Source organism: Lagenorhynchus albirostris, chromosome 14 (genome assembly GCF_949774975.1).
Source record: "Lagenorhynchus albirostris chromosome 14, mLagAlb1.1, whole genome shotgun sequence".
Lineage (NCBI taxonomy): Eukaryota > Metazoa > Chordata > Mammalia > Artiodactyla > Delphinidae > Lagenorhynchus > Lagenorhynchus albirostris.
The window spans coordinates 7572069-7597372 of record NC_083108.1 but is presented as its reverse complement, the minus strand read 5'-3'; the positions used below and the strand labels follow the sequence as shown (position 1 = coordinate 7597372).

At 38.5% G+C, this 25304-nt stretch overlaps 1 protein-coding gene across 1 annotated transcript in view; it reads right to left on the bottom strand.

Moving 5' to 3' along the window:
* Positions 1-11713: 11713 nt before the first annotated feature.
* The window catches only part of CD226 (CD226 molecule), an 85251-nt gene continuing 71660 nt past the window's right edge, over positions 11714-25304 (bottom strand). Inside the window, exons 4-6 of the mRNA XM_060121614.1 lie at positions 19339-19441; positions 14616-14673; positions 11714-11833 (exon numbers count right to left, since the gene is read on the bottom strand). Of these exons, the coding sequence (XP_059977597.1) occupies positions 11720-11833; positions 14616-14673; positions 19339-19441 (275 nt within the window). The 3' untranslated portion in view covers positions 11714-11719. The remainder of the gene's footprint in view (positions 11834-14615; positions 14674-19338; positions 19442-25304) is intronic.

The window sequence follows — 25304 nt, the reverse complement described above, 5'->3', positions numbered from 1 at the left end:
AGGCCTCACTTTTTTTAATCACAGGAAATTATTAGGCAGCATAGTCTAACATAACTCCAAAATTACCTCTTGCTATTTCTATTGTATAAATTTTGTTAAACCCGTTTTTCTAAAATTCCCTATTCCTCTCGACACAAATGTGTACATAAGACGAATATGGACTCGCCATCACTGTCTATGTGTGTGTGAATTACAGAAATCTGTTCTACATCTCTTATACTCTTCTGAATATTTGCAAACTTTGATTATAAGGTAGCTGAGAGAAAAAAAAATACTATTTCAAAATTCAATTTAAAAAACATTAATTGAATCTTCTAAGAGCTGGGAATTCAAAAGTGAGTAAGACTTAGATTCTCCTTTAAGGAACTCACCATTTAAGGAAAAGTATGCATTTCAAGTCATGAAGTAGGTATATCCAGTCTAGCGCTGTTCAGCCAATGTTGCTTGACTTAATAAATTCCTTTCTTGTTCCAATATCCATTAAAACATATGTTTTAGGTAGCCTGCTGTTTCTGAAGTTTATAGTTTTTTAACAAATGTAATTCTATTTCAGAGACCTAAATAGATAGAGCTTGATGTCCAAAACAATAAATATTAAGGCCATTAGCAGAACTAATCCATTTCACTCACTAACTACAGCCACCTCACTGTCAGCAAAATAATCTAAAGTAAAAATGCCGCAAAGGATATACTGTGAACGTTCTGCTCAGCTCCGCACCCCCCACCCTCCTTCCCCACCATCTGGCCCTCTTTCTCAATACTGAGAGAGGCTGGCATTCTAAATCCTAAACTGCATGGACCATTGAGAGAGCTAAGAAATGTAACTAAAATGAATCATCATAAATTTAGAAATTGTAAGTGGGATGACTAGGTACTATATAGGAAAGGTTTTCCACAGCTACTTTTAATATTGTGCACAACTTAGACTGATTGGGGGTGATATTGGATATCTCAGGTAAAATCAACATTGCATATAGTACAAACTATTCACTACATACATGAACAAAATGTAATTATTCCATCCTTCGTGGGACATTTGTCCTTTCCAACTCTTCAACAGAGATGTAAAATGTATACATATCCAAGAGGCACTATTCCCCAAAAGAGATGTTATATCATGGTGTTTGACATTTTAAACAATAACATTTATATGCTATACTTAACTGTGTGTTGTAGAGTTTGGGGCATTATTTTTAATGTATCAGAACATTATGAGCTCTCAAATAATTCAGGTCACTGCTGAGAACTCGAGTAAAAGAGATCATCTCTGTCTTTTTTGGTTCCTGTCTAGACACCATCTTTTCTTGAAGCTTAAATGACATGGGATTCTTACAATAATAACTGGTGATTATTATTAACGATGTTCCCTAATCTGGAAGTGATGGTAACAGGTCTTGGGCAGTAATGGATTGTTTCTTAGACTAACTTAATAGAAATGTTCAACTTCAACACTGCTTCTATTAACATGTAAAGAGAAAGAGTTTAGAGTTTTAGAAGAAATTGTTCAATGATCTATTCAGAAAAGCTTTGCAATGTTCTGGTTTATGGCCATATGGAGTGAAGAAGCTATAGGGCTACTCTGACTTGGATCCATTGTTGATGTTAAAGTGACTCTTTCACACATTTATGAAAGCATATAACTAGCACTGTGTAACGGGCCCTCAGGATGTGTGGACCTCCTTTCTCAGGTTGCCATTCTGTTTTGTTTATCTTGCTTTGCATTGTGTTTTCTTCCACTGAAGTCTAACATTCGTATGTATATATACACCCTGATCATGCTGTTAGTGCCTTGTTTCCTCTTACCCATGCATTCTTCTGATTCTCATTTACCTCCTGTGCAACTAACCTTTAAAATAAATTTATACTGAATACATGTAGCCAGGGAAACACTTTCCTTTGACTTGCATTTATTCCATTTTAGCATCATCCAAAAAAAGTCATGAAGTCTGGTGCCTCAGACTGTATTCTGGGATGGATGGGTGTAACTGACAGTTCCTCTGACTTAGTTTGTGCTGACTTTGTAGACTTGACACATTATTTTCTTCTCGTGGCTTGAGATGGTATGTCTCTTTACTACCTTTTGCTTCTTTTTGGACTAAAAATTTGATAAGGCCTGATGTTGATCTGAACAGTCAGGGAAACTGAGTATGATCATATGACCTCATACGAATCTTCAGATTGTATTCTATATTTTATTTGTGCTCAATTTTCATAGACAATAAATATTTTGTCACGTGGATCTGTGGCCCGTGAAAGTGGGACAAAAATAAGTATGGAACAGAGAGAGTCAGATGGGCCGGAATCCAATGTCAGGCCACCCTAGTGAAGCATCACAAAATCAGGACAAAGAAACAGGCCAGAAACCAAGACAGTAGAAAATACATATACTACAAGTATGTGGGGAAGGACTTCCAGGTTTAATGCCAACATAGAAAGAGCTTGGCAGTGGCCATGATTACAAGAAAAAACTGAACAGACTAAAAATCAGTGACTTTCCTTGGATCTATCAGAGAACTGAGGTCACAAGGCAGACCTCCACTGCAAAATCTGCAGAGACAGACACATCCAGACAGCTACAGCAACCAATATCTCCTCACCTGGAGCAGAAGCTCTTAGGCCATCAACTAATAGGAACACCTAAATGGTGAGCTGGATGAATTGCTGAACATAACTGTGGACTAAGCGTGAGAAACTCATGGGAACCATAGTCTAAGAGGGACCCCGAAAGCCACCAGAGTCTCACCATGAGGATTCAAGAAAGATTCCCTCATGGACCTGGCCAGGGAAGGGGCAGCATCACTACTGTGAAATAAGCCAAGAGCCTTCTCAGTAACAAAGACCTACACTCCAGAGGAAAGGACTTTGTCAGAGCACAGTTCTCAAACCTAGTCCCAGCTCCTGCAGCCTTCCTGTCTCACCTAAGAAAGAAAAATAAAAATCATAATCATAATAACATAGTTAACAGTGGCCAGGCTGTCATGGAAGTAGACTGGAAACTCTGCAGCCAGGGATTGGGGTAGAGGGCAAGAGGGAAAGCAATTCCGCCAGGGAAACATCTGTGAACTTAACAAAGTCATAGGCTGAGACTGAATCATACAGTAGTAGAACACCCTCCTCCCCCGCCACTTGCCATCACACCAGTAGGGGTCCAGTATAATCACAGCAGACTGCAGACAAAAGAGCTCGAGAGGGAAAATCTCTCTGAGGAGTACCTAGGAGTACTTGGTACATTTTTTTCTTTTTTGCTCTTTGTGAAGTCTCCCAGGAAGGGAAGGGGGCACATGCGAAGCTCTCAGGATGCACTTTGTGAATGTGGCTGTGTACGGGTGGGGAGTAAAGTGCAGGTCCAGGTAGAGGCTCAGGCAGAGAATAGGCTGGGATGTGCTCAGTGTCAGGAGCAGCTAAGAGGACAGCAGAAAATGCCCAAGATGCTGCCAGGAGCATTCATTCCAGAACGAGCCCGATGTCTTCTGATCTCAGGAGTTCCTGGGGTGGGGGAGAGGATGGAGAGTCCTTGGATGGGAAACACCTGGGCGCCCCAGTTGCCAGAGGCCCTTATTCCAGACTTGTCAGTATGCAGTCTGGTCCATGCCATCTTTCAAGCAAACCCCAATCATTGTCAAGGCCTCCCAACCCTCAGTCAGAATCACAGTGTGCTGAAGTCTCACCCCAAAGGCACAGCCAGCTGTGGGGACCAGGCTCTGGGCCAAAGGACACACAGGGGCAGGACTGACCAAAGCCAGGGCGGGGGTATGTACTGCACATGTGTGGGCCGAGAGTGTGTACATTTCCAGAACATTCTGGGCCACAGTGAGGACTCCTGGGGGCCAATCCAGTGTCTGCCATGGTCCAAGCCCATAGCTGGAGATATATAGGACACGCTAACACAATTCAAAAGAAAGCTGGAGCACCTGTTTAATTTTAGACAAAGCAGACTTCAGGACAGGGAATGTTATCAGGGATAAAAAGGGCATTACATGTGACAAAGTGGTCAATTCTCCAAGAAACACTGACAATCCTAAAAGTGTATGTTCCTAATAATAGAATACCAAAATACACGAGGCAAAAGCTGATAAAATTGCAAGGTGACATAGTAAAATCCATAACTGTACCTGGAGACTGCAACATGTCTCTATCAGCATGTGATAGAACAAGCAGGGAGAAAATCAGAAAGAATAAGGGTGACCTGAACAGCACTATCAGTCAGTTTGATCTACTGAACATCTGTAGGATATTACATCCAGCAGCAGAATGCACACTCTTCTCAAGCTCACATGAAATATTCTCCGAGGTAGACCATATTCTGGGCCATAAAACACACCTTAATACATTTAAAAGAATAGAAATCATACAAATGATGTTTTCAGACTACAACAAAATTAAATTAGAACTCTGTAAGACAAATACAGTAGAGAAATCCAAAAATATAGAGAGGTTTATAAAGCATTTTAAAATAACTCATGAGTCAAAGAAGCCTCAAGAAAAATCCAAAAATATTTTAATTAGATAAAAATAAAAATACAGCTTACCAGAATTTGTGGGATGCAGTGATATTTAAAGCATTAAATGCCAAGAATGGAAAGGAAGAGAAATCTAAAATCAATAATCAAAGCTTACACCTTAGGTAACTAGAGAAAGAAGAGCAAAATAAATCTAAAGCAAGCAGAAGAAAGAAAATAATAAAAATTAGAGCAGAAATCAATGAAATTGAAAATAACAGAATAAAATCAATGAAACCAAAATCTGATTCTTTGAAAAGATTAAAAAAAAAATTAGTAAGGTCAAGCAAAGGTAGTCAAGAAAAAAAGAGAGAAGACAAAAATTACCACTATCATAAATAAAGAAGGATCATAATTATGGATAGCCAATTGAAGAAACAATTGGATGTTAAAGGGTAATAAGGGAATATTGGAACAACTCTATGCTAACAACTTGATAACAGATAAAATGGGGCAATTCCTTGAAAGGCATAAACTACCAAACCTCACACAAGGAGAAATAGACGAACTGTATAGCGCTACATCTATTAAAGAAATTGAATCAAAAATTAATAAACTTCCAAAGTGAAAGTACCATCCTACCAAACATTTATGGAAAAAAATAATACCAATTAATTCTCTACAACTCTTCCAAAAAACAGAAGCAGAGAAATCATGTCTAACTCATTCTATGAAGTCAGAATTATCCTAATATCAAACCAGATAAAACATTGCCAAAAAAAAAGATAAATATCTCCCATAAACTTAGATGAAAAAAAAATCAACAAAATATTAGCAAAACAAATCCAACAATGTCTAAAAATAATTATTGTTATCAGCTAGGATTTATTACAGTTATGCAAGACTGGTTCAACATTCAAAATTCAGAAATGTAATCTACCACAACAACAGGCTAACAAAGAAAAGTAATATAATCATATCAATTGAAGCAGAAAAGGCATTTGACAAAATACCACGTGCATTCATGATTTTTTAAAAACTCTCAGCAAATTCAGAGAAAAACGTTCTCAACTTGATAAAGAACATCTACAAAACACCCACAGCTAACATCATACTTAATGGTGAGAGAAGGCAGGAATGGACTATCTTATCACCCCTATTCAACATTTTGCTAGAAGTCCAAGCTGCCACAATAAGACAAGGAAAAGAAATAAAATGCATAAAGATTGGGAAGCAATAAATGAAACTATCTTTATTTGCAGAAGACATAGTTGTCTATGCAGAGAACTCCAAAGAATCCACCAAAAAAAAAACCCTGAAACTAACAAGCGAATACAACAAGTTAATAGGATACAAAGCATACAGGTCCTGTACATATTTAGTTAAAAATACACCTAAGTAGTACAGCACCACCAAACCAGCTTTACAACAAATGCTAAAGGAACTTATCTAGGCAAGAAACACAAGAGAAGGAAAGGACCTACAATAACAAACCCAAAACAATTAACAATTAACTGATTCATTTTGTTGTAAAGCAGAAACTAACACACCATTGTAAAGCAATTATACTCCAATAAAGATGTTAAAAAAAAAAAAGAATGAGCTAGCAGAAAAATATAAAATCAGCTGAGGTTAAATTTTGAAGAGTGAAGAAAGAAAGTTATCAGAGCTCAAAGTGGTTTCCTGCTTGTGGACCACTGGAGTTGCCACTTTTTCTCTGTTTTCTAAACTTGTTCCATCAGTGTCCTGGAACTGCTATGAGCCACCCATATCACTCATATAAATTAACTGTTTTTTCTATAACATAGTCAGCATCTGCTTCTAATGCTTAAAACCAGTACCCTCAACTTTTACAGACACAAACCCAAATATAACAGGCTTCTTATGTGCCGTTTTCTGGGTACTGCTTAAATACTTGTAATCTGGAACCTCGTATCCTTTTATACTGGGAACTTTTCTCGAATTGACTCCAGGGTGTACTGTCCTCTCTCTGCTTTTTTCTGGATGAAGAGAGACATCAGGATGACAGCTATGCAGAAAAAATCACTGTTTATCAGCCCAAGTCAATGTTCTAGGGTAATTTTTTAGGAGGAGGAGATTGACTAAATATCTATTGCATGTCAGAGGATCTGGAAAGATCCCTTAGACCATTGGTGAAGAGTCTGAGATAAATTTATGGTAAATACAAAAATAGTAAACTACAAAAAGAGACAATTATTAACTCTAGGTAGGAAAAAAAGTTATGTAGGAGAGAATGCATAATCATTTTTACCATGGGATTCAACTAAGAAGAGTATTGGCAAGATCATTAAAAATAAATACCGAATATTGAAATAATCAAAATTTTAATATAAACATTTTGGAAGGATGGGTACATGGGAAAGGTATACATGTGTGGTGAGTTCGTGGAGAGCAAGACAACTAAATCAATAAAGAATGTCTACAATTTTAAAAAATCTAGTAATGATATATGTATACTATTCAGAAAAGTAGAAAAAATAATCAGAAGTGAAATTTGTTGTCTCAATGGAGGGAAAATGCGAAGGACAGGGTATTATTTTTTTGCAAAAAAGAAACAAACAAAAAACCCTTGAACAGCACACTTTGACTCTTTGAACTACATGCACTTATAAAATGAACTGAATGTTGCATTGAGATAGAAGCTACAAAGTATCACTGGTTTGATTTTTTTCTGCATTTAACTCTTCGTGTTAATATTATTCTGTAGGAATTTTCCCCTAATATTCTTTGATAACAAGTGAAACTAACAATCGTGGAGCTCTACATTTTATTCATTCAAACAACAGAATACAGTATATCAAGGTAAACATTTGCATGCCTTACAAAACCCAAGTCTGAAATTACATATAAAGCCGGAAATAAATGTTCTAAAGAGGGTGACTATGTTACTTATCATTCAAACAGGGACAATAGGCAATAAATGGGGATTATTCCAGACATTTATCACCCATACCCCCAAATTAGATCTTTTCTTACAACACCTGACAACATAGTGCTTTAAATCTCGAAAAACAATATGTAATCCAACCTTGAAGACTTGTAAAATTTTTTAAGAAAGCATTGCAGTTAATTCTAGAAGCCATAGTTCTACCTATCGGATCACTAGCAATAGAAAAGTTTAAAAAATGCTTATTTTTACTTCATAAATGTATAAGAGCCTAGAGACTTGACTTAGAATAATCCAATGAACAGACCAGTGGAAAAGTGTATTAATTTATGCAAAAACCTGCATGTGAAGGTCAATACTTTCTAGACACTACATTCTAATAGTGGCCTAACTAATGATGAGAATAAAATAATGGTATTACATGTTTCTACTGTTTTATATTTTTCAAAGATATTTTCTTAACTCTACTGTGGAAGAGTTGTACTTTGTACTCACTGTTTAGCACCTTCATTCTCACTATATAAGCATCTGTATTCTACATTAGCTTCAATCTTGTTGACATTCACACCAGCAGTACAAAATACAGCATGTTATTAAAAATCAAGGAGAAGGAAAAAAAAATCAAGGAGAAGCATTTTGATTACAGTGATTTCTAATTACGATGTGGACTCTACCAATTTGGAAAATTACTGTAATGTAGCTGTAGTTATTTTTTAACATAGTTCTATACAAACAAACATAACTTGTATGTTTACAATAAAAGTAAACCTATTTAAATTATTTTTATTTTACTTTATCTTGTAAATTGATAATCAAAGTATTTTAAATTTATATGTATAATATTTTAGTAATAAACTGTGAATAAATGTGAATATTTACTAACTGAAAACGCTAACCTCATCCACCTGCCTCCCACCCATATAAGCATGATTACAAGCTAATGAAATTCCTATGCGATTTTCTCAGCATGCATAAAGGCTTTTAAATAATGTTCCAAGGTCTCTCTGATGATAATATAATCAATACCCTAATCATTGTAGGTTAATAAGATGTATTCTTTCCCTGACAAAACTGTGTACTCTATAATGACATTCAACAAACTTACCTACCTTGTCATCACACAGCAATTCCTTGTAACTGGTTACTTTAATGTAAATACTAAAATAAGGGCATTCAAGGGAAACACAGATTATTATTTAATGTATTATGTATCAGTATAAATTACATATGTAAAAAAGAATCTTAGGAAGCATCTTGTTTCCTAAATAACACCTTGCAAAAAAGATTTAAAACATAATTTAATTCAAGTCTGACCTTTCATTCCATGGATCTGTTTTGATCTGTTTCCTTAGTAACAACTGGAATAGTAGGTACAACAGATTAGGGAAAAAATATATACATGTGTGTTTGTAGGTACATTATATATATACACACATACTATATATATACCATATACCTACTATAGATACCATATATAGTGTGTGTGTGTGTGGGTGTGTATATATATATATATATACACACACACACATAGAGAGAGAGAGAGAGCAAGCATAGTCTTTTATATATATTAGGTAGAGTTCATAACTCCAGCAAGTTAGGTATAATATTAAAGAGACTACAATGAAAGTGATTTGTTAAGTAGACTATCCAAAGAAAGAAAATGAATGAATGGAATTTCATCAGCATAACAGCTGACAGTGTAGCAGGATCAGTAGAGGAGATCAGAGAAATTTCAGCAGGACTTAGGAAGGTTCCAAATCCCTGAAAATATTCTGAGCCCTGCAGAGGAAGAATTTATAGAAAAGAAGGGACAGAGTAAATAGTTCTCATAAGTATTTTGAGTGAGAGATTTTTATAAAAGGTTAAAACACCCATGGAAAAAGAGATGAGTTTCAAGTGTTCTGGAGGCTTTGCAACACGTAAGGGGTTTGCCACAAAAATCTTCCCTGAAACCATATTGTAATGGTAGAAATGTTTTACTTCTTACCTACATTAGTCATTGAGGATTTGGTTATCAGAATCTTCTAGAAGGTAATATTTTTATTAACTTTTAGGGAAAAGAAGTCATTTATCTTTTAAAGGATGTTAAGTTTGCTTCACCATGCAAATTGATAGATTCAGCCATGGAAACTTTCATTGATCTGATATAGTCAACAAAACAGTAGATGGTTTTCTTGTAAAACTGCCTTCCAACTTTGTTACAAATACATTTGTGGAAACACTTCTTGAATCCAGATGTAAAGATCTATAAGCAAACAAAATAAAAATGAGAGCTAACTCTCATTGCATGTACGTAAGTACAACTGGGAGTGGTCGGTTTTACATTTTCCCTTCTGAAATAGGTAGGGGCATTCACAATTTCTGTAATTCACAGATAACTTCACTATGTGGCGTGCACGTATTTAAAGATAAAACCATAAAATATCCACTGGCCTGCTAAAACTGTCAATTACAGCTTAAGAATCTGTCTAGACAGTATGAGAATTTGGTTTGGGATTGCTTTAGATTATCATGAAAAGTCTGCAACTTTGAAACCTAAATGCAGCTATTGTGATGAACCTTTTAGAAATGAGGATCTTTTTTTTCTTTCTTCCTTTTTTTTTTTTGGCTGTGCCACACAGCTTGCAGGTTCTCAGTTCCCCAAGTAGGGGTTGAACCTGTGCTATGGCAGTGAAAGCCCAGAATCCTAACCACTAGGCCACCAGGGAACTGCCTAGAAATAAGAATCTTTTAAAGATGAGTATTAGAGACACGAACGATCATTATATTTGGTCATTACCAAACCATTGTGGTTTCAAGGTGACCATGACCGTTATTGAGTTTCACAAATACTTCTCATTGTTGCCTGCATCTAGAATTTGGACAATGGCAGGCATGGTCTCTAATTGCCCTGTTAGTCATAACATTAGGCCAAACCGTGTCCTTGGCCAAACTTTGAAGCAACAGAAGTTTCTTTGTACCTTCCTATTCTTTGATCCCTTTTCCTCCTTCCCTAACCCTCCCTCCCAGTGCTTTGCCCCTCTTTTTCTACCCTACCACCCTATACCACCACTTCCAACTATCATTCTTTTTCTCGTATTTAAATTTCACATAATTATTTTTTAAAAAACTAATAATGTCTAGGTACCTGACTCTTTTGAGAGAAATTATATATTAAAAATACTTCTCGGGCTTCCCTGGTGGCACAGTGGTTGAGAGTCCGCCTGCTGATGCAGGGGACGTGGGTTCGTGCCCTGGTCCGGGAAGGTCCCACATGCCGCAGAGCGGCTGGGCCCGTGAGCCATGGCTGCTGAGCCTGTGCGTCCGGAGCCTGTGCTCCACAACGGGAAAGGCCACAAGAGTGACAGGCCCGCGTACCGCAAAAAAATAAAATAATAATAATAATTCTCAAAAGTATAACAACTTCAATATAAAAAAATTAAGTTATTGTTGGATCATCTACTACTCTTGCTCATAAGGCTAAACCAGGGATAGTGAAATTCTATATGAAATCAGAAATGAATTTATTTGAGAGTAGCAAAGGAAGAGATTTCCCTGCCACATTTATCTTCCTCTTGACCATTTAGTCATTCTACTGCCAAGTACTCTTCTGGACCAAGCTGGCAGAGTAGGTTCTAGAAGTGGGAAGAGGGAGAGAGCTAACCTAGACCTGCCCTCCTACTCTTTTTAGCTGGCTAACAGAAGATGTCTTGGAAGGTCATTAGAGTCTGCATTTGTTGGCAACCAGCCCAGCTTCCAGGCTCCCCTTTACTTCTTCTAATAAAACTCTGAATTTCCCAGTAGTGTGCTTTGGTCCCCCTCCTACCTAGCTCTAGAGGTGAGCCCTTAACTGACTTAAGCCATTTCATCCTTTCTGGTCATAATGACTGTTTTATGATGGACAAGTAACCAAATGTGTTTGCTCTATCAGAGCAAACTCTTTACCAGACAGAAACAAGGATTATGAATTGCCAGGAGTTGTTGGCAGTCATCTTGGAAACACAAGGGAAAAGCCTGAATGAGAGTTAGGCTAACACCAAGGAAGTGGATCCAGCACTGTGAAAGGGCATGCAGAAACTGTCTTATATCCGTACTTAATTCTAGACATAATATTTAAGCCCTGGTAAATAACCCTTGCCTGAAGCTTGATCTCCCCTTCATTGTTCCATTACAGGATTCAATAAGTTTCCTCTTATGTGTAAGCTAATTAGAGTCAGGTTTTCTAAAACATTTCTGTTAAGAATGCCCTCTAGTTAAGGCAGTATTTTTCCTGTCAAATGAAATAAATTTGGTCAACTAGTATCCAAGGTAGACACTAAATAGTGGGAAGAAATTGTATAAAGATCCATGTGCATAACAGTCATCATTAATATGCTCAGATTAAGGGAAAAGCTTAGACTCTAGTCTTTGGTCTACGAGAGAAGGTTGGGTAGTTGACATAAATATCCTCTCCTGCACCATCTGAAGGTTGATTGGCAGGGACAGGACTTCTGTAGTTGTTGGTTGCCTAGAAAGACAAACACAAAGGATGTTAATAATTCACTGCATTTCAGCACTTAATAAAGACACTCAAAACATAAATCTCTCCTTAGTTCAACCATGATACAGGTCAAATTTCTATTACAGTTAATTTCATAAAACATGCTCTTCACTGTATTGAACTTCTGTGAGAAATCACATTCTTGATTTGTAGGGTGGTGAGTGAGATACAACAGAGACCTAGCCTTGATTATCACTTGATATATTGTGATATAAATTACCTGTTTAAATGTAAAACTCCCTCTCCTGATGTTAGGCTATTTCGAAGAGAACCATTATTTGTATTTTTTATATGGAAAGTCTAGTACAGTATTTTCCCATAGTGGATAATCATTAATTTCTGTTGAATGGAAAAATAAATATTTTTAAAGTACACAGTGTGCTGGCTCAAAAATAAGCAACTGAACACAATTAAAAAATTACAGAGACTCCCCTGGTGGCACAGTGGTTAAAAATCTACCTGCCAATGGAGGGGAAACAGGTTTGAGCCCTGGCCCGGGAAGATCCCACATGCCACGGAGCAACTAAGCCCATGAGCCACAACTACTGAGCCTGCGCTCTACAGCCCGTGAGCCACAACTAATGAGCCCGCATACCACAACTACTGAAGCCCACACGCCTAGAGCCCGTGCTCTGCAACAAGAGAAGCCACCGCAATGAGAAGCCCATGTACAACAACAAAGAATCGCCCCCGCTCGCCGCAACTAGAGAAAACCCACAATGAAGACCCAACACAGCCAAAAATAAATAATAAAATAAAATAAATAATTTTTTTTAAATTACAAAAATAAATGCACATTCACTTTCAAGATGATGTTATACAATCATTAATCTTCTCTACCTTAATTGGGTCACTTTGACCACCTGTATGTATGTGTGTGACAGAAAATACGTAAGCATAAGTGACAGAGGAGGAGAGAGAGCGGGGGCGGGGCAGAATTGAAGGGAGGAGAAGAGAAGGAGAGAGAGGGGTCTTTCGGTGAGTAGTCTGAAAATTTAGTGTGGTTTCAGTGTTTGCGAGGAGAAAGTAAAAGGAAAATTCAAGTGCTATTGTTTTCTACGTAGTTTGTCTCAAAAAATATCCCGCAGAATCAAGTAGGTCTAACTTCACAGACCAGCTTACTGTCTAACTTTCTAATCACCATTCAAATTATCATTATTCTGCAAAACCCTGGAAGAGTGGAATACCTAGTGAGGAAGTTGCAAAGCGCCTTTCCTCCTCTGAAATTCACAGCAATAAATGTGGCTTTGGATTGGCTTGAATGGACAACAGCTAAGGACAGAGAAGGGATCCGGAAATTGCATGTGACAGAACACGGTTTCCTTGCGTGCAGGCATGGCAGGTCAGACAAGGCCAGACTTCTCCAGCCTTTGCACTTGGTGCCCAAAAACAAACCATGAGATATTCAGAAAAAAAACTTTTTTTGTTTTGCAAAAAAGTAACTACCTAACAGAAAGAAGAAAGTTAAACTGATAGATTATTAAGAAGTTTGAAGCACACACACTGGATTGTCAGAAACTTTTTAGTACTTGAGGTTTGGGCCATGTAGCATTCAATGGCAAACAATTAAATTGAAGAGATATGGATGTAATTTTAGATAACACTCAGGGAAATGTTTTATTGTAAAATTTTGTAAACACAATAGTATGTGTTAAAGAGAATATCTGACCTATAGTGGAGGCAATGAGCACGAAAATAAGTGTCCCTCTTATCTTCACACCCAGAAGGGAATTTCTCCTCTGTCAATTAAACATTAAGGGGCAGGGGCACGTAGAATAAGGAGGACAATGTCAAGTTCACTCGATTCCTGCAGCCCAACAAAAAGGTCTTTAGCTTTATAATCTGAACGTCCGTTAATTAATAAATTAATCCAAACATCGTAACAATAATGAATATCCTGCATTGCATCTTTCTACGTGCTTGCTATGCTTTTAGTTACATTTAATTTAATCCTCACAATAACCTCACGACATAAAAATATTATCATGCCCTGTACTGGGTCAGATATCATCCCCCCTAAATTTTTGTCCTTCCCAGACCTTCATTAATGTGACCTTATTTGGAAATAGGGTTGCTGCAGATGTAATTAGTTAAAATGAGGTCATACTGAAGTAAGGTGGGCTCTTAGCCCAATATGACTGGTTCCCTTATAAAAGGAGAAGAGATACAGACACAGACACACACACAGACACACACACACACACACACACACACACACACACAGAAGGACGCCATGTGAAGACAGAGGAACAGACTGGAGTGATGTGTCTACAAGCCAAGGAATGCCAACAACCACCGGAAGCCAGGAGAGAAGCACAGAACAGAGTCTCGTCCCAAGAGGGAACTGATCCTGCTGAGACCTTGATTTTGGACTCTAACCCTCCAGAACTGTGAGAGACTAGATTTCTGTTGTTTCTAGTCACCCTCTTTGTGGTAATTTTGTTGCTGCAGCCCTAGGAAACTAATACAGATTTTGGTAATGTGCAATGTTGATTATTATTATCTAGTGTAATTGCTCCTTTATTTATGTGAATGTAAAACAAACAGTTTCAAAAGGTATTAATAATAGGAGACTAGTTCAGAAAATAACCATTTCATCAAATAGCTGATACTGGAAAAACAGGCAACTGCACTGGTTAGGTTATTGAAAGGAGAATAAAAAAGAAGATTGCTAACTGCAAAATGGACTGACTTTACATTTATGATGCACAAAACGGGGGCGGGGAATGACAATTCTGAGAAAACTTACCCTATTCTGTGTGTCCCAGTACTCTTTAAATAGGCCTCTTTTCTGTCTCCTTCTCCTTCTGGGAAAACATGTACAAGAGAGGTAATAAGAATGACACTCCAGCACCAGCATTATTTCAGACGCTCTATAATACCTCACCTGTACGCGCAGCCCGCATGCCCTTAGTGATTATGTTAAAGCAGCTGTCCACAGCGGTTTTATACATACTCACCCAAAATTCCACTGTCCTAAATTTTTTCATTTTTCGTACCTTCTCCAGTGTGCTCACAGATGGTGAAGGCAACTAAATGGATATGCAGCCAGTTCCTTAGTAATTAATCTCAGTGAGTTTACTAAAGAATGGTGCAGAGTGGGTTATTATTGATACATAAATGACTTAGAGATTTCCCACAATTAAAACTTCCTTTTAAATGCTAACAGTGCAACTTCTTGGATGACAATGACAATATAGCTAAGTTTTATGGAATCTTCTGGGTGTTTTACTAAACCACCTGTATGGATTACTTTATTCAGATTTCATCAAAAACTCTCTATTTAATGAACCGGGGAACTGAGGCACTGTGAGGAAGAGTAATTTGCCCCAAATCACATGGTTGGTAATCAGTAGAATCGGGATTTGAATTCACAGCCCTCCTTCCTGACTACCAGGCTCACTGCTTCTACAGTCACATTGCTGCAGCTGAAAACGGGCCATCCGAAACCATACTATTCAATAAACTCTCCACAGTTTCAAGAAAACTTATAAAAGCCTAACTTCAGGAGGAATCTTTGAAAAGAAAATACAAGAGAAGAGAGTAATGTAATTGAATGCAAAGATGAAATAACTATATCCAAGTGTATGGAAATTGTTATCAGGGGGAGCTGGTGACTATTTCTTTTCATCCCCCTACAGAAAAGATTCTTATTGAACCACAGAGGGGACAGGTCAGATACAAAAATGTAGAGTTTTCTTTTAAAGATGAGGTTATAATTACTTCACAGAAATTTTGAAAACCTGGCAAGATAATCTCTCTCCAGGGAAAGGTTGTTCAAATAATCAATGTTGACTCTGATGGTCTCTTCTAGTTGCTATGAAATCCTCCTACCATGTCAACAGAATCACAGACTATGTGCATTTATGTATTTACTTATTAAGTAGTATTTAAACAAATTATTTACTTACTTTATGTGTAAATTTACTATGTGCAAGTCATATTTCTAAGATCTTTTATATAAATTATTTATTCCTCATAAGAAATCTATGATACAGACACTATTATTATCCTCTTTTCACAAGTGAGGAAACAGACACAGATTTATGACTTTTGATCCTTTGTTAAATTATCCTTCACAAGGCTTGTTATATCATAATATAGAGTTAACTTTCCCAAGTAGGTCCAAATATATATATATACATGTGTGTTATATATATAAACAAATATATTTTTTAACATCTTTATTCGAGTATAATTGCTTTACAATAGTGTGTTAGTTTCTGCTGTATAACAAAGTGAATCAGCTATATGTATACATATAATCCCCATATCTCCTCCCTCTTGCGTCTCCCTCCCACCCTCCCTATCCCACCCCAACAAATATACTTTTAACATAAGCTTAGCATATACAATGTGATGAGGAAAAGAGAAGATGATTTTTTTCTCCAGTTTTATTGAGATACAATTGATACAATACAGCACTGTGTAAGTTTAAGGTGTACAGCATAATAATCTGACTTACATACATGATGAAACAATTTCCACAATAAGTTTGGTGAACATCCACCATCTCATATAGACACAAAAGTAAAGAAATAGAAAAAACATTTTCCTTGTGACGAGAACCCTTAGAATTTGCTCTCTTAACAACAGGCATGCATAATGTAGAGCCGTGTTAATGATATTTACCACGTCGTAGATTGCATCCCTAGCACTTATTTATCATACAACGAGAACACGAAGTTTAGAGTGGGATGATCTGCGCCTAACTTGTGCTCTGCAATTGACTAGTGATTTGCATCTCTAAAGGTCAGTCCTCTCACCTGTAGAATAAAGACAGTAAACATATCCCCGTTTTGGCTTGCTTGATTCTAAGGAGTTTCCCTGGGATGAGGAATGATCAGCGCTGAAACCGGGAAAGTCCCAGGCAAACCAAGACACGCTATTTGCTGTGAACCTCGAAGCTGACAACAGAGGTAAAAGTGCCTAACATTTGCTCGCTAAATATTAAATTTCTTCCTACAGACTCAGGTGTCAATCCCTAGACTGTATCTCGGCTCCTGTCACGCTTACTGGTGCTATGCCTTCCCCTAGCCATGCTCACTGAATATGGTCACTATTCTGGTCTCTAACTGGAAATGACATCAACTGTGCTCCAAAGGCCTCGTGCTCACAGGCTCCCCGGTGCTGGGCGTGAAGGAAGAATTCAGTCTCCTTCAGGCACCCTGTGATGTATTTTGGCTTCTCTCTAGGTCAGCATATCTGAAGCTGAAGCGGCAGGATTATTTTAAACAGTTGCTAAGACAGAGTTCAGAAGGGCATTGTATAGTCCCTTGGGACATTTTTCAAGACGTTTCCATTCTAAGTAACGACCACAAATCAATACCAATGACAAGGTAGAAAGAACAAGTGCTTTTTGCTGTGTGGTGTTTGGCCATGGTTATGCATTCAAGTCCACTGATCTTCTTTTTATCACATTTAACCAAGTGGGACAAGATATTCTACAGTTCAATTTAGCTATTCATGTAAAATTGATGCATTTTCATGAAGCTAAATCCTTTCTGTCCAATATCTGTGACCCTCTCGAGGTCTGTCCTGTCACTCACTCTCTCCTAGCCATATTCCTTGTGTTCCCATGTGCTCCTGTTGTCGTATCTGCCCTCGGTGCATTTTTTAATCAACCAAGGTGAAGCAGTAGAGAGATCCTCAGTGTCACTAACATCCTTACCTCAATTTGCTAATTTCTGACCAGGGAAAGACTGGAGGGCAGCCCATGATGGACAGAAAGGAACGACGACAGTTTCATGTTTCAATTTAATTAGACAAATGCTTATGGACCATCCTTATTTGGAAAGATTAGTGCTAAATGCTATCAAACACTAAAAAATGAGTAAAACGTAATCCCTGCCATTATGAATAGAAGGGAAGCCAAGCATGGAAGTGATTAAACTACAAAGCAGGCTGCGAGGTATAGTGTAAGAAGTGCAACACGATTCTGGATGGTGACATCATGTCTACTTGTAGGGAGGGAGAAGCAGGACAGCCCTCCCAGAGGGGACACGCATCCCACACCTTGAATGGTCTGCAGGACCAGATCATTCTAAGGCCAAATATGGGGGAAATCAGCATTTTGGTGTCATAACAAATGGGAAGAGTCAGGCATGTTCACAGAATAAAAGCTGTAGTTTTAATACATTTTGTCACTATCAGGGGAGTAAGTAAAGTAGAAAATATGAATGAATATTAGGTTGGGGTCAGATTAATTGGGCTGGGGTCAGAACAAAGGGCACCTGTGCCACAAAGTTAATGAGCTTAGCGTTATCCTGGTGCCAGTGGAAAGACAATAAACAGGTCTTAAACAGGGAGACGACGTGGCCAGTCTAGCTTTTAGAAGGGGAACCAGGAAAATAATAGATGGGTTAGAAAGGGGGAGTACCGCTGAAGTCAGGCGAGCAGTGAGGGGAGCCTTCGAAGAGGATATGGCGACGAGATGGGGAAACCGATGGGAAACCCCGTCAATAAGCACGCAGGACTGTGTGTGTGTGTGTGTGTGCGTGTGTGTGTGCGTGTGTGTGCGCGCGCGCATGCGTCAGTGGTAACATTACTGGGGAGAAGAGTGGAGATGGATGTATTCCTTCACTCAACAAACATACAGTAAGTGCCTACCATGTGTCGGACATTCAAAACGTAGACATCAAAAGTTTGGTTCCTTCTTTCCTTAAGAATTTAATACTTTAGTTGGATCACAAGTATAAGGAATGATTCCAACCCAATATGACTACAGCTAAGATTGCAACAAATACCTAGACTGGTGAGTTGATGAACATGGGGCAGCTAAGAAGGGAAGAGTTAACCAAGAACAGCCTAGAAAATTGCCAAGTATGCCACAGGTGGTAAAAGGTAGGAAACTTCAGAAGAGGCCAATGGCCACCTGCTCTCTCTAGGGCAGCTCCTCCCAACTCCTTTCTTCTCAATGGTTTGTAATAAAGGCACCTACACTGATTGTTTCAGAGAATATAGAACCATTTAAAATCACGTTGCTTGCTTATTAGAATATGCATGCCACTATATCTCAGTCACCACTGCCACAATAAATATTTAATGAATGAATGAATGAAGGCATTATTACTGTTCAACCCTGATCTTCTCTCAGAATCCATCTCTCTCTCTCTCTCTCTCTCTCTCTCTCTCTCTGTTACACACACATACCTTCCCCTCACCTGACAGCCGTTTTCCTTTGCAGGAGGAGAGGAGAGACGGGGTAGCAGACAGAGCAGAGGCACCAGGCGGCTGGCTTTGTTAGTGCAGGGGTGCACTGCCCACTCCTACTAATTCCGAAATGAGTCATTCTAGCCTCCTCCTCCAACTTTAACTCCTTCTCTGCTACGTACAAGAGCAGCGCTCAAAGTACATGGACTCAGTACCTGAGTCGTAAGACAGCTTGACCAACTACTGGGTTATTAATGGAGAAACTCCAGCATCAGAATTACTCAGGGAAAACTAGATCCAGGAGGAGCTGCAATACTCACCTCTTATAAGGAATGGCAATGACGGTGGTAATTAGGATAATCAACAGCAACAACAAAGCTGTCCCTGCGGCCACGAAGAGGATGGACTGGTTATTGGTTTTACCTAGGAGGAAACAAAGTTATAGGAGGAATTAGGAATTCAGCTAAAGCCAGAAAAGAAAGGGAAGTGGGAAAATTAGGAAAGGGTATATTAATCATCACAGGGTAACAATGTAAAACAAAGATTCCAATAAAAAATAGGCTGAGATAGGGGAAAAAGATTTTTCTTCCAGTCTCCTAAATACTTCTGACTCCTCACAGATTTTCACTAGTTCCTGGATCTAATGGTGGGTTTGACACCTTATTGAGACCAAGAATAGAAAGCATTCAAGACAGATATCACTTCATTCTAATGAGCTCCTGATCACATACACGAAATCTTTTGTAGGAAAAAAACACATCAAAATAGTATATAAATGAAGATTACTTCTTAGTTCTATTGCATTAAGTACATCCAAGACACAACAGTATGTAACTCTGATGTTTATAAGTGGAATTTTGTTCAAGAAATATTGTCTACTCAATTACGGTTAATGATAAAAATAATCAGGAAAAGCATGTTACTTTTCCAACTCAGCGATTAACTGGAAAGGGCTATGGCCAGGGAATCTGAAATTCTCATCCTGGTTCTTTCACTGTTTAGCTGTTTGACCTCCAGCAAATTCCTAACCTTTTCTGCCAGCCTTCCTTCAACTGTCAAGTGATGACAACACTTCTAATTACATCACAGAGCTGTGATAAGAGGCTAATAAGGCAATATTCAAATATTTGCTCACCTCTGGAGCCAGATCCCATGAGGCCAGAGACCATTTCCTCTTTCAAATGTCCTCCTGCCCACAGCACACCTCACCCACCGCCACCCACAGAGCTCCTTACAAGAAGAAGAAACTCATCACTATGTGTTGATGGAAACAGGATTGAATTGAAACCGAAGCGCCATCTTTTTTTTTTTTTTTCCTTCTTTTTTTGCGGTACGCGGGCCTCTCAGTGTTGCGGCCTCTCCCGTTGCGGAGCACAGGCTCCGGACGCGCAGGCTCAGCGGCCATGGCTCACAGGGCCAGCCGCTCCGCGGCATGTGGGATCTTCCCGGACCGGGGCACGAACCCGTGTCCCCTGCATCGGCAGGCGGACTCTCAACCACTGCGCCACCAGGGAAGGGAAGCCCCAAACCGCCATCTTTATGGCTATCTCTATATCTTCAGGCAGCAAATTTCCCAGGAAATTTGTAGGAAAGGGGCAGCTATGGCAGAGAACAGCACAGCTTCCCTCTCTCTTGAAATAAAAGCTCGAACGCTTGTACCCTGACTCCCAGGCTATCTGGAATCCCACAGCAACCTGTAAACCATACTTTTCACAACATTCTTCCCAATCCTTCACTCAGATGATTTCTTCCTTCCTGACCCACTATAGCTGAGATGTTTTTCATGATAAGAGCTCAAAGTCTACTCCACTCATTCTTTTGCAAGCTTTACAGCAAAAAGAAACTAAGTCAAAAAATAAACATTATTTTTATGTTTTAAATTTGTTAACCTGTAAGGTGAATAAAGATAGAAAAAATATATGAACACTTTTAAAGACCTTGTATGTAGTGTCTAAGATAGGGTTTTGTCCAAATACGATGGGGAGAAGGAAAGCGAAACTTATTCAGAACAAAAATACATTGAACAACAACAACAAAATACATTGAACCACCACTGCAAAAGGAACAAGAATATTTTTTCCCCGTCAAATATGAAATTAATGTTTTTAAGCTCTTGGCACATTATTAAAAGCAAACAAAATACCTGAAAGTATTTGCATTATAACACAGGCCTATTAAAGGACCGCAGTTGCTATGCTGACATAATTTGAATACAGTAGATGCTAAGGTTAAATTAAATAGGCATGGTGGAAAAAAATGAAAGTTATGATCAAAAAATTCATTGACAGTATTTTGGGGAAATTATTTACCTGTTTTTTGAAATTTACATCTTAATTACAGTAAAAAATTACAGTAAAAAAAAGCCAATCTGGGTGGACTACAGAGATCTAAATGTTTAAATGTAAACATGAGAAGAAACTATAAGTGAGTATTATTTAATCTCTGTAATGAGAAACGACTTTCCAATTTATACAAATAAGCAAACACATAGGATTGACTGGGTCAAAATGAAAAATATCTGTAGGTCAAAATCATCACAGGTAAAGGCAAAAAATTAGTATCTTTAACATACCTTTGCTGTCAAGAAAAACCTATGTTAAGAGAATAAGTAAGATAAAAAACAACTTATTAACCAAAAGTGCTTAAAGACAAGTTTGCATGAAAGGAAGAAGGTGGCAAGATGGACGACCTCAGGCTCCACTTGGGGAGAGAAATCTGCCGCAACCTGCCTCTGGGAAGAAATCGCTCTCTGTGCATCAGACCTTTTCACGAGCTTCCTGCACATTTGATTAATTACTTTTTTCCTAAAGAAATGCTCAGAAATGTGAACAAGGAGTTTTGTGGAACATTTATAAGAGCAAAAAGAAAATCCTTCTTTCCCAGCAGCACTCTAAAGTAAGACGACACAGCTGAGGGTCTCAAATGTAATTAGAATCACAGGGCAGGGGGATGGGGGGAGGCTCGTTAAACCACAGATGGCTGAGCTCCCCCCTCAGAATTTCTGACTCAGGAGGTTTGTGTGGGTCCCAGAATTTGCAGCTCCTGTGTGATGCTGGTCTGGGGCCACCTCCTAGAGAATCACAGCTATAGACATTAGGATCATGGGTGTAAAGAATCCCAATGAAATGGAAAACTGCTGACTCCAGATAGAAAGTTAAGTAAAATTTCAAAGCCAGAATTCACAGTTGTGCATGCTATGATATCTCAATCAAGTATAGAACTTAGGAGGAAAAAGCCTGCCAGGCAGCAACATGCCAAAATTTTAAAGTGATGATCTTCAGGGAATAGAATTAAAAGCAATTGTTTCTTTAAGCTTTTTGCTATTTTCCAGATGTACTAAATGATGTATTGTTTTTAATAATTAGAAAAAAATAGTACAAAAATTTAAAGGTCTGCATGCTTAAAGCAGAATACTCTGCCAGTTTTTCGTGGTTATATTTAAAGTGCAGGATGTAGAGAGCATCTTTGCAGAAGTGTACTCAGAATCCTTAAGAATTAAGATGGCATTCTTTGCTAAGCTCTCAGTTATATGAATTAAGTAGAAACCACTGAAAAGTATCTTCATTTGTTTCACACTGCTCACTTATAAAATCTAAATTTCAGATGCATTCCTTAATGTGACATATGTTGCCTCTTTTTAACCTCTTCTAGCAATGGGTGACCTGCTGGACTCAGATCCATCTTCTTCACTCATCTTTTAACACACAGTGTTGAGGCAGACTGTGTACCTGGCATTAGAGATGAAATGGTGGGCACCAAAAAAAAGCATGGGAGTCTGGTAGAGATTCACTTACAATCCAGAGTATCCCAGCCTATAGCCAATCCTACTTGTTATCTCCTTCTCAGCTTCCCACCCCTCTGCTGCGTTGTGAACCAGCAGTACTTGGACCAGGCTGGTGTAAGCACCCAACTTGCTGGGCCCTGTACGGCTAAAACCAAAGAAAATGGAAAAGCAAATGGGGTGTGGGTGCTTTAGGGAGTTAATCAATAGTTCCTAACCTTCACTTTTTCCTAAATTCTTTTAACAGATCTTAGCTTGAGTGATGTCAGCCCTCAAGCCCCTCTCTTGTCTCTTCTCGGCAGCCACTTTTTTGCTGATTTTTTTTTCAACCTTCATCCCAATGCGGTGTTGATTCATAGGAGGACAAAAGTGTCGTGAACCATAAAGCCATTATTTTCCCTCCCATCAAGAAAGATAAATAGGACTCCCCTGGTGGCGCAGTGGTTAAGAATCCACCTGCCAATGCAGGGGACATGGGTTCGAGCCCTGGTCCGGGAAGATCCCACATGCCATAAAGCAACAAAGCCCGTGCACAACTACTGAGCCTGTGCTCTAGAGCCTGCGAGCCACAACTACTGAGCCCACGTGCCACAACTCCTGGAGCCCATGCGCCTAGAGCCCGTGCTCCGCAACAAGAGAAGCCACCGCAATAAGAAGCCCGCGCACCGCGAGGAAGAGCAGCCCCCGCTCGCTGCAACTAGAGAAAGCCTGTGTGCAGCAACGAAGACCAAATGCAGCCAAAAATAAATACATAAAATAAATAAATTTATTTAAAAAAAGGAAAGAAAGGTAAATACAGTTAAAACAATTTAAAGCACGTCAGTGAGATATATAAATGAGTAACTTACTCGAGGACTGCAAACCTCCAGGCTACGTTTCTGCCAATGACAAGTATTTACAGCTGAGTTATAAACCCTTAGAAAGGCTTGGGATATAAATGCTTCCAGGTCCTTGCCTCAGAGCCAGGCGGGTAAGAGCAGGCATGGATGTTTACTATTTATCTTTTATTAGAGTCTGGGGTGGGGTTAAGGACTGGGGAAACCAAGCAACTTAGAACCTAAATATCTGGACCAAAAAACATGCTGAGAAAAACTCAGAGATCCTGACCCTCTACCCAGCCCTGGGCAGGTCATGGTAGATACCAGTAAAAGTTATTCTTGCTGTCTTACCTCATTACAAAGAAGAGAAATATTTGATTTCGCTCTATGTACAGATGGGATACACACTGTGTATGTTCCCCCAGGATAGATGTGTGTTAGGTGACAGACTCAGCACTATCAGGTTGATTCCAATTTTTGACTCACTGTATAATGCAAATATCCAATCTTCGTCTCACATTAGACACTGATTTGCTGAAAAAAATAGATGGAGGAGGGAAGCCTTCAGTTCTAAGTCCTATCTTCTAATTCTTTTCCCTGGAAGACCCCGGCATAAGATCACTTGATCTTCTGGACACTTTTTTGGCAACTGCAAAATGATGATGCAATCAATCTAAGGGTGGCCATGGGAGTGGCTCTAGACAAAACATGTAGGGGGGCTTCATTTACATATTTAAGCACCACATAATGTAAGCTGTTAAGAGTGAACTTAGGTTTTGTCCGCTCACATTCAAAATTAGAGTGAAATAACTAATTTCTATTCTTTTCATGTTGACATTCCATGTTGCACTAGTCATGTATAACAGAGGATGCTTGTTCCTGTAACTAGATTCACCTTTCTGGGGAAAGGTAGAAGTGGTGTTGATAAACATGTATAAAATGGTTGTAGCTTTGGAGGACCACGGGAAAAAATGGTAGTCTGAAGTCTGTTGAACGTTCCTGTATGCCTGAAATACAGGCATGGTAATATGATCCCAAGTTTTCAAAGGTCGACTTTCTTTGTGCAGACCGATTTTATATTCTTTGTAGTTCAGAAACCTTTCCCTGTTTTATAGCAAGAAGGTCCTAGGGAATAAATTATTTTCAGAGAATTAAAGGGCCATGACATCAACCTCTAATTTTTCTTCTGAGTGAATAGTAACTATTCCTACTCAAAATGAAAGTATTATCATATATGTGGAGTCTAAAATATGACACAAATGAACTTATCTATGAAACAGAAACAGATTCACAGATATAGAGAACAGACTTCTGGTTGCCAAGGGGGAGGGGGTGGGGGAGGTGTGGGTTGGGAGTTTGAGGTCAGCAGATGCAAGCTATTATGTACAGAATTGATAAACAACAAGGTCCTACTGTATAGCACAGGGAACTCTATTCAATATTCTGTAATAAACCATAATGAAAGGAATATAAAAAAGTATATATATACATGTACAACTGAATCACTTTGCTGTACAGCAGAAACTAACACAATATTGTAAATCAACTATACTTCAATAAAATTAAAAAAATAAAAGTATTATTAGATTTTAACTGAGAAACATAAGGTGCAGAGAATCTAAATAATTGTCCTGTAATTACAGAGCAAGCCAATGAGGAAGCGAGTTTCTAATCTTATGTACACATT